Below are 11,635 nucleotides of genomic sequence, written 5' to 3'. Positions count from 1 at the left end.
GTTAGACAAGCGTCATGCTATCACACCTGTTAAGGCTTGTCAAACAAAAACCCTGTTAAAATTACATTATAATTTTGTATTGCTGTAGTTAACTAGCCTAAAACAAACATAAAATGCACCTCTAATTGAGACAAATGTGCATAGATTAGAGTTGAAGTCGTGTTCTCACTTGCACCTTTGCTGGTTAGTAATGATTAATTGCTTCAAACATACTTTTGGGTAAAAAGAAATTGCTGCAAAATGTTTTTTAGGAATTCCTGAAATCTTGCTGTATCGAAAGGTTTTGTAAACATAACGGTGCTGGCAGCTCTTGTATAAAATAGCTTGTGTACCAAAATGTATAAAATAGCTTGTGTACCAAAAAATTGTTGAGACTCAAAAAATTAACCAAGAAGAACAACTTTGCTCTCAAAGCTCTCATATGTACTATCATATTTATGTCTATGTATCTATGTCTATGTATCGCGATTCTGTGAAATACATGTAAGTAGCTTAATCCATTCTAAGATCTTCCCAAGCTCATCCCTTTTAGCCATTCAAAAACGAAAAAAGACTTAAAACCTTAATTTAAAGACTTGACAGTAACCACTGTATTATTGACGGTAACCACTGTATTATTGACAGTAACCACTGTATTATTGACAGTAACCACTGTATTATTGACAGTAACCACTGTATTATTGACAGTAACCACTGTATTATTGACAGTAACCACTGTATTATTGACAGTAACCACTGTATTATTGACAGTAACCGCTGTATTGTTGACAGTAACCACTGTATTATTGACAGTAACCACTGTATTATTGACAGTAACCACTGTATTGTTGACAGTAACCACTGTATTATTGACAGTAACCACTGTATTATTGACAGTAACCACTGTATTATTGACAGTAACCACTGTATTATTGACAGTAACCACTGTATTATTGACAGTAACCACTGTATTGTTGACAGTAACCACTGTATTGTTGACAGTAACCACTGTATTATTGACAGTAACCACTGTATTATTGACAGTAACCACTGTATTGTTGACAGTAACCACTGTATTATTGACAGTAACCACTGTATTATTGACAGTAACCACTGTATTGTTGACAGTAACCACTGTATTATTGACAGTAACCACTGTATTATTGACAGTAACCACTGTATTATTGACAGTAACCACTGTATTATTGACAGTAACCACTGTATTGTTGACAGTAACCACTGTATTATTGACAGTAACCACTGTATTGTTGACAGTAACCACTGTATTATTGACAGTAACCACTGTATTATTGACAGTAACCACTGTATTATTGACAGTAACCACTGTATTATTGACGGTAACCACTGTATTATTGACAGTAACCACTGTATTATTGACAGTAACCACTGTATTATTGACAGTAACCGCTGTATTATTGACAGTAACCGCTGTATTGTTGACAGTAACCACTGTATTATTGACAGTAACCACTGTATTATTGACAGTAACCACTGTATTATTGACAGTAACCACTGTATTATTGACAGTAACCGCTGTATTATTGACAGTAACCACTGTATTATTGACAGTAACCACTGTATTATTGACAGTAACCGCTGTATTGTTGACAGTAACCACTGTATTATTGACAGTAACCACTGTATTATTGACAGTAACCACTGTATTATTGACAGTAACCACTGTATTATTGACAGTAACCGCTGTATTATTGACGGTAACCACTGTATTATTGACAGTAACCACTGTATTATTGACAGTAACCACTGTATTATTGACAGTAACCACTGTATTATTGACAGTAACCACTGTATTATTGACGGTAACCACTGTATTATTGACAGTAACCACTGTATTATTGACAGTAACCACTGTATTATTGACAGTAACCACTGTATTATTGACAGTAACCACTGTATTATTGACAGTAACCACTGTATTATTGACAGTAACCACTGTATTATTGACAGTAACCGCTGTATTGTTGACAGTAACCACTGTATTATTGACAGTAACCACTGTATTATTGACAGTAACCACTGTATTATTGACAGTAACCGCTGTATTGTTGACAGTAACCACTGTATTATTGACAGTAACCACTGTATTATTGACAGTAACCGCTGTATTGTTGACAGTAACCACTGTATTATTGACAGTAACCACTGTATTATTGACAGTAACCACTGTATTATTGACAGTAACCACTGTATTATTGACAGTAACCACTGTATTATTGACAGTAACCACTGTATTATTGACAGTAACCACTGTATTATTGACGGTAACCACTGTATTATTGACGGTAACCACTGTATTATTGACGGTAACCACTGTATTATTGACAGTAACCACTGTATTATTGACAGTAACCACTGTATTATTGACAGTAACCACTGTATTATTGACAGTAACCACTGTATTATTGACAGTAACCACTGTATTATTGACAGTAACCGCTGTATTGTTGACAGTAACCACTGTATTATTGACAGTAACCACTGTATTATTGACAGTAACCACTGTATTATTGACAGTAACCACTGTATTATTGACAGTAACCGCTGTATTGTTGACAGTAACCACTGTATTATTGACAGTAACCACTGTATTATTGACAGTAACCGCTGTATTGTTGACAGTAACCACTGTATTATTGACAGTAACCACTGTATTATTGACAGTAACCACTGTATTATTGACAGTAACCGCTGTATTGTTGACAGTAACCACTGTATTATTGACAGTAACCACTGTATTATTGACAGTAACCACTGTATTATTGACAGTAACCACTGTATTATTGACAGTAACCACTGTATTATTGACAGTAACCACTGTATTATTGACAGTAACCGCTGTATTATTGGTTTGTATCAATAACTTTTGTTTTCTTTCACTTATTTTGGGGTTCATAAATTCTTCCATTTTACATTGATGTCTTCCAAACTCCCTGCTAAAATAGCTATATCACATTGATGTCTTCCAAACTCCCTGCTAAAATAGCTATATCACATTGATGTCTTCCATACTCCTTGCTAAAATAGCTATATCACATTGTTGTCTTCCATACTCCTTGCTAAAACACCTATATCACATTGATGTCTTCTATACTACTTAGTAAATTCTAGTGAATAGTGAATTCTGATCTACCTCATGCTGAGTTTGTTATGAAAACTTGATAAAAAGAAGTGCAAGATTACTTCCACTGTTGGCTTATGGCTATGGTAAAAAGTTTGTAAGGATTGCTTCTATTGTGTTGAGTTGTCTTCTCATAAGTTCTTAAATACAGCACTATGCAAACTCTTTGCTGCTTATTAAATATTTGGCTTCGCACTTTGCAGCATTATAATTTTTTTAAACAAGTATTTAAGCTGAAAAATCTACACATGTTACGAGAGCCAGTGCGGGTCGGACAGGTTGATTTAAATTAAGAGATATGTCCTTGTGAAACAACCAACAATCATCCACCATGCTTGTGCATCAGCAATTACCATTGCTTATTCATCAGCATTTTGACAGACCCTCAAGCGGAGAACATACCAAAGGAGACAAACATATGACAGTCTTTGGCATGAAAACGCAATCAATGTGTAAAGTTATTAAAATTCCTTCATCACATCTTAATTTTTGCTAGAAGTGCTTAGTAACAAGTGACTAGATGAAGCTCTCCTCTATTTTAAGATGACATTTAATCAGCTGTTAATCTCTTAGATCTTATCAGTGTGGCTGAGTGCGGGTTCTTGTGAAGAATTTGATGATTCTCAATCACATCATATCTTGTTGCTCTATTCTTCCACTGTTGCGCAATGTCGCTTTAGGGCAAGGTATCCGGCTTCAATAATACACAATGTTGACACAACGCTAAGGCATGAACAATCAACATCAACTTCAGGCAAAATATATTTTAGACCAACTTTAGACCAGACATATTGTAGACAATATTTAAACCAGACGTATCGTAGACAATACTTAGACCGGATATATTGTAGACCAACTTTAAACCAGACGTACTGTTGACCAACTTTTGACCAGACGTATTGTAGACAATATTTAAACCAGACGTATTGTAGACCAACTTGAGTTAAATCTTCATAAATCTTTAGTTAGCTAGAATACTCTCTAGAACTCTGGCTAGACTGAGAGACTGAGGGATGTTGGGTAAGGGGGCTTTTACTGATCATTTACTGGTTACACCAGTTGCTCATGTATGCGAGTGTTATCCTTGTCATGGTATATACAACTCGCTGTAAAAATATTAACTTCATGTGCAGCATATTTCAGTTTTATATATTAAATAAAGTTGTAGTCCAGGGAATTTTCAGCAGGTAAATAGCTACAGAAATCAATCCCTTTGTAGTAACAACTGCTGTAGACACACCGGGCAATTATGGAGCGGGCTACGCTAGTGGTTAAAGGCCTTGCTAAAACTGTCAGGCTCTCGACTATAGTGCTTTATGACCCTTAGTATAGAGATATTGAGTATTAGTATCTGGTATGGCCTCTATTCAGTAGAGCAGGGGTGGGGAACCTACTTGGTACTGTGGGCCGCATGAATTGCATTACATTAATGGTGGGCCGCAACATAAACCTGACTTTCACATTACCCACAAAAACGCTCAAAATACACGAGTGATTTTTTATTGTAGCTCTCAGTGAGATGGCTGAAAGTTCTTTTCTTTTGTGGGGCGTGCGATATCCGCTGAAGTCGAAGATGCTGCAATTCGTAATTGCCGTCCAAGGTTTTCATCCGTTATTATGAAGCGAAACCGATTCTTTGCGAGATTCAGTTTAGAAATTTTTTTTTCGTAACAGTAGGTGCTTCCAAAGAGAGACACATATTTGAGAGCACGTTTCCGCAGGATGGGAAAACTAACAGTAGTTAAGTAGCGCTGATAAAACTCAACAAGTGGAGTGTTAAGATACATACTTTTCAATGCATCATTAGTCTGAAGCTCAATTATTTTGTGTTGAAAGTTACTAGAAGCATCAGCTGCAACTACATTGAAAGGAGTGGCAAAAATATCCAACTCCATTTGCTTGCTTCTTACGTCTTGGAATCTTTCGCCAAATGTCTTGAAAATCTTCACACACTCGAGCGCATATTTCATTGGGGTAGAAGGCTTTTGTTTTTGTAAAGAATGGAAAGTGTGTGGTGTTATTGTTTTCAAGTTATACTTTCTACAGATGTAATTTTATTTCAAACGATTTCACTGTTGCAAACATGGAGTTTAACAGCTGGTTAGGTTCTTGCAACTTTATATTGAGTTCTGACAAGTGTTTGCTGATATCAACCATAAATGTGAGATCACATAACCACCGATTATCACTCAGTTTAACGACAGGATTTCCTTGCATATCCATGAATTGGCCGATCATTTCGTAGCAAATAAAATCATGTTAACATTTTACTACGACTCATCCATCGAACTTCGCAATAGTAAATAAGATTGTGGCAATCCGCATTCAAGTCTTCCATTAATTTTTGAAATAGGCGGCTATTTAGACCTCTGCTTTTGATAAAGTTGACGTACTTTGTTACTGTTGGCATGACGTTACGCAGTTGAAGTGACTTTGCACACAAGTTTTGTTGGTGGATGATGCAATTGCATACAACTAAGTCATCTGCAGCATGACCGCAACAAGTCAGCTCTTTTTTAAGAAATGCTGTTAATCCCTTTTGTGAACCAACCATGGCTGGAGCACCATCTGTAGCAACTCCACTTAATTTTTCAAACGGAAAATTGAATTTCCCATTGCCAAGAGAGGTTTCTTAAACAAGTCCTCGCCACGTGTATTTCTATGCAAGGATTTCAATGACAACAAATCTTGTTGTATTTTAAAGTCGGAAGTTACCCCTCGAATGAAGATCGCTAGCTGGGCTGTATTTGTTATATCTGTAGTCTCATCGAGAGCCATTGTAAAGAATTCGAAATCTTGAGCTTTATCCTTCAGTACTTTTTCAACATTATCTCCCTTTTTCTGAATCTGACTTAAAACTGTTTTTTCCTGGTGCGACTTTCTCTGGTGCTATCAACTTAACAGCTACAACAATACATTCTTTCACGAATTCTCCTTCTATGTCTGGTTTCAGCTTTTTCGCGATTAGTTCGCTAATATCATAAATCGTTTGAATAATATCATTATCGGTCTTGCAATACCTTTTCAAAGCAGTTTGCTGTGCGTTCAAACCCCTCTTAAGAGTGACAATCTTATCCTGTCGAGCCCGCCCAGTCAACTTTTTAAGATTACCGTGGCAGGAATTAAAATGGCGCTGCAGATTTGACTTTTTCGTTGCTGCTACATGTTTGCCACAAACAAGACACACAAACAAGACAGACAGGCGTTTCACTAATTTCGACAAAGAAATAAGAGTTTGCCCAATCCTTGTTGAACATTCTACCTTCATCAACTATCTTTCTCTTTTTAGTCGAAGCCATTTTGCAAATTCCTAATTTAATCGCTATTTCAAAAATATTGCGACATGCTAAGTAACTAAATGCAGTTTGGGTATTGTGCCGTACTAGCCTGATGCCCATGCGATTGTGATGTCGGTATGTGTGTATAGACATGCATGTCGTGTGTCCCCAGCCAGTGAGACAGCATTGGCCCAGCACGCGAAGCTAGGTGAGAAAAGAAGGCAAGGTTAGTTATAATGTTTGTTAAGTCACAAATAGAATGTTATGCCATTACGTCGATATGAATGCCGAATGCTGGCAAGGTAATCTCAAGTAAATATTTAATCAGTTTCAACTTATTAACGCGGGCCACATCAAAACGTCTCACAAGCCGCATGCGACCCGCAAGCAGCAGGTTCCCCACCCCTGCAGTAGAGTGTCATTTAGATTGATCACGACTGCGATCTACAATTGCCTTGCGGAGTGCCGACAGATGAGACTTCTGTCTATTATTTGTTCACTAGGTCTCTTTTATGTCATAACCCACTCACATCTCTCATTCTTCATTATGACTGCCTTTAAGATTTCATTTATATCGCTATTGAACTAGAAAGCATTTTTTCAGCTCAACTTTTTAACAAGAGTTCAATCTACAGAAGTAAGAGTTAAAGTAAATACTGTTACTTGGAACCCTCTGGAGTATCATGAACACCAGATCTTAGGCATTTTATGAAGTTATTAAAGACTTACATGGGCACTCTACATGGATGACAGATGCAAGAGGTAATAAAACTACTCATATAAAACAAGAGGTCTGTGAGCCTTGCTATTTCCACAATTTTTCTACTCTCGGCAAAGCCATGATTGAACCCTCTCAAATTGATGCAAATTTTGAACACAAAATGCCGAGTCTGCCAATTAAGTTTGTGTCAAAGTGTTGCTTGAAGAGTCCCATCAAATTTTAAAGATTTTTATCAAAAAGTACAAGTATTTTTCTCTCGTTTGAAATTTTGTTTGTTGTTTTAGGTGACCTGACTGCCAGGAAATTTCGAGATTAAAAACAGCAAAACTCTAACGCAGTTAAAACACTCAGAAAAAAAAGACAGACGAAACCTTATATTTATGACTTACAAACAATATGTACAGCTATTCATGTCATTTTTGGAAAAGTATTGGCACATCTTTTTCTTCTGAGCATTTTAATTGCAATAAAAAATTTTCGATTTTAATCTTGATAGTCAGGTAGTCAGGTAGACATCCTGGTAGTCAGATCGCCTAAAACAACAACAAAACTTTAAATGATAAAAAATATCTATACTTTTTTATAAAATCTTTAAAAATTCGACGGGAGTAATTCTTTAAGTATTCAACAACAAAAATATAATTTCTGGTTATTTTAACGGTCGGCACTTGTTTGTACTACACTCAAGTTTGTATACTCGACTCACAAACTCATAAAAATTTCTAACGTTTGCTGACTAGCTTGACAGTGAAACTTATGTTGAGTGATGATTAGGTATTCTCGAATAATATTGAATTTACAGATAGATGAGGGATGTTGGTGAGTTATTATGTTTTTTATTTGAACTTCTTCCTCGGTTGAAATGTATTAAAATGTTTTAAGTTACACAAGTCGGTTATAATATATTAGTAAGAAATAATATTCAATAGCCCCTCAATTGCCATTCAATTGCCATTCAATGACCATTTAATAGCCATTCAGTAGCCATTCACCCATTCAATAACCATTCAATAGCCATTCAATAACCATTCAATAGCCATTCAATAGTCATTCAATAGCCATTCAATAGCCATTTAATAACCATTCAATAGCCATTTAATAACCATTCAATAGCCATTCAGTAACCATTCACCCATTCAATAACCATTCAATAGCCATTCAATAACCATTCAATAGCCATTCAATAGTCATTCAATAGCCATTCAATAGCCATTTAATAACCATTCAATAGCCATTTAATAACCATTCAATAGCCATTCAGTAACCATTCACCCATTCAATAACCATTCAATAGCCATTCAATAACCATTCAATAGCCATTCAATAGTCATTCAATAGCCATTCAATAGCCATTCAATAGCCATTCAATAGCCATTCAATAGTCATTCAATAGCCATTCAATAGCCATTCAATAGCCATTCAATAGCCATTCAATAGCCATTCAGTAGCCATTCAATAACCATTCAATGGCCATTCAATAGCCATTCAGTAGCCATTCAATAGCCATTCAGTAGCCATTCAATAACCATTCAATAGCCATTCAATAGCCATTCAATAGCCATTCAATAGCCATTCAATAACCATTCAATAGCCATTCAATAGTCATTCGGTAGCCATTCAATAACCATTCAATGGCCATTCAATAGCCATTCAGTAGCCATTCAATAGCCATTCAGTAGCCATTCAATAACCATTCAATAGCCATTCAATAGCCATTCAGTAGCCATTCAATAACCATTCAATGGCCATTCAATAGCCATTTTGGAATTGACTGAATAAAATAGAACATCGGAAAAAGGAAATCTTCAGCTCTCAGTTGACACCAAAAGCTGTCCTAAAATTTGAAAACCGGCCAACCGCTCCACTTGCTGTTTCACACAAGTTTGTTATGTGGCTGCTCGCCGTTGAACTGGTGGCTGACACGTGGACTGCTTTGGAAAACATTTTTATCCCACATAAGGCACTGCATGTAGTGCCACACTCTGTGCCCTTGGCTATCTATATAGCAAATGTAATCGTCTACTCTTTCCGCAGTACATCAACACCCCATATCCTTTTAAACTACCTTTTACTAGTAGGCTGACTTCACTAAGATCATTAGCAATTAAGCTTTGGAAGTTGGCTTACGGGAATAAGTTATGGTTCACAGGCAAAAGAGGGTTTTTATTTTCTCAGTGTGCCATTGCAAGCTTACTTCTAGGATGACCTCTTCTGTCAGAAACATGGTGCAAGCTCACAACTCTACCAATGGAGAAAGAAAGAGATCATGCAACTTTGAACTATTCCCTGTTACGGAATGGCTTCAATTTACAACACAAATAGCTAGCGGCTGACATCCAACCCTCATGCTATCCCAGGCTATGGCTACCTCACCAACCTTCACGCTATCCCAGGCTATGGTTACCTCACCAACCCTCATGCTATCCCAGGCTATGGCTACCTCACCGACCATCATGCTATCCCAGGCTATGGCTACCTCAATGACCCTCATGCTATCCCAGGCTATGGCTACCTCACAGACCCTCATGCTATCCCAGGCTATGGCTACCTCACCGACCATCATGCTATCCCAGGCTATGGCTACCTCAACGACCTTCATGCTATCTCAGGCTATGGCTACCTCACAGACCCTCATGCTATCCCAGGCTATGGTTACCTCACCAACCCTCATGCTATCCCAGGCTATGGCTACCTCACCAGCCCTCATGCTATCCCTGGCCATGGCTACATCACCAACCTGGAGGGTCTATTAGGAGGCATAGTCTCTGAGGCTACTCACTACAGGTCACCCAAGGTCTGTCACATATCCAGGAGACAAATCCCTGTCATAGACCAAAAATTGCCAAAGATTTAGTCGATGATATGCCTCCTTTCTACACTGAAGGTTAAACAGATTCATTATACATCAGGTGTGTGAGTTGAAATCTATCACTGAAGGTCTAGTGAGCTTGAATCTAAATGGCCCACTTACATTTTATCAAGCCCATTACTGTCCACCTGCCATGCTCTAATTGTATTTGAAATGCTGTCGAATATGCTACCTGCATTGTATTATACCAGCAAGAAATGACTTATGTCTCACAGGCGTGCTGCTTTATTTAGATGTCCATTTAAAAGTTATAAATATCACCTATATCATTTGCAGATCTCTATATGTTTTCATACTGTTGAGAAGACCACAACAATAGAACTAGTTTTCAATTATATTTCAAAGCATTTGCCAGACCTCTAAAGTTTTATATTTGTAGCACCATTTTGTCTCTCGCACATGCCAATTATTCATATTGTCATTGATATTGCCGATAATATTGTACATGGAGATACAAAATCTCAGTTAGTGGTAGCACAAAATAATCGACTGAAGTAATGGGTGACAACCATTCCACCTTCCTCATAGCTTTCTGTTTTTTTTGTTTTCTGCACAGCTTGTCTTACATACATAACGAGGTATAGAGGTTATGGAATGAATATTTGAGGCAATATAGAGGCTGTGCCTGATAATAGTAGACACTGGACGAGCCTCCTTGCCTCACTGAACTCAAAGTGATAGATGTGGCACTGTAAGTGCAGCTTGTGATGGATGGGATGTTTGTTTGAGGTTCCTGTCACATAGAGAAGGGCAGATAGGGCATACCGCTGAAGGCCTCCTACCAGCCTGTTTAGCTATGCGATTAACCGCAGTTGTCTCAAGCTATCCTTAGTACACCACAAGATTACACACGTGGCAATGTTGAGATTAGTCTACTAGCCATTGTTGTGTGTCGCTAAACAAGCGTTATACAGTAGTTGTTATACGCAGCCTTAAAATAAAATCATACGCAGATATTGATCTGTTATTGCAATGCGTGATGCAAACAGAAAAGGAATGTATTTCCTCAATACGTACGTGTTAGTAGGATGCAGCTGAGTAGCTATACCCCTTCAAACCCCTTTAGGCGACGCTTTACTTACAATGGCCAACTTTAGAATTTACTTGTCATTATTTTGTTTAGATGTTTCGTTGTTTCTATCATGAAGTGCACAACTACTGTACTCTCTCTACTGTACTGTACTCTCAGCGCTATAGCGATATACATGTAGTGTAGATGGCTGGTGCTTGCTACATCATTCATAGAGTAGCTCTGAGAATGAGATGTGAATGTCTCGCGTCTAATGGAGTGACTCTTCTACTGATAAGGAAACTATTTTACTATTTGCTGGTGTACTAGCTTCCTAGGCGTTGAGCGGTCTCCAAAGTCTTTTATTAAAGTGCGCATCTTCTGTTACAATGCCCATAGTCTTCTACTGAATATGTTGGAGAAGAGCTTTTAGAACTTTAAACCGATAAAGGAAGCAGTCGATGTAGCCTGTAGGCTTTTCGGTTGCATCTAGTATATACATATAGTTGATGTTGGCAAAGGCAGCATATTGCGTCCACATTCTTATGCTTTCTTATGATTACGACATATAGTTGCTAATCAGTCAATCTTATTGTAGAGAATAAAGTGGGAAAGCCGA

At 37.4% G+C, this 11,635-nt stretch overlaps 1 protein-coding gene across 1 annotated transcript; it reads left to right on the top strand.

The window, feature by feature from the left end:
- The first annotated feature begins 6,697 nt into the window (after nt 1–6,697).
- LOC137386914 (prisilkin-39-like) lies at nt 6,698–9,992 on the top strand. The gene is made up of 2 exons (XM_068073140.1): nt 6,698–6,719; nt 9,496–9,992. The coding sequence occupies exons 1-2, from the start codon at nt 6,698–6,700 to the stop codon at nt 9,990–9,992; spliced, it is 519 nt and encodes a 172-aa protein (XP_067929241.1).
- The last annotated feature ends 1,643 nt before the right edge of the window (nt 9,993–11,635 follow it).

The sequence above is a fragment of the Watersipora subatra genome, chromosome 1 (genome assembly GCF_963576615.1).
Source record: "Watersipora subatra chromosome 1, tzWatSuba1.1, whole genome shotgun sequence".
Classification (NCBI taxonomy): Eukaryota; Metazoa; Bryozoa; class Gymnolaemata; order Cheilostomatida; family Watersiporidae; genus Watersipora; species Watersipora subatra.
This window is presented reverse-complemented; position numbering and strand designations above follow the sequence as displayed.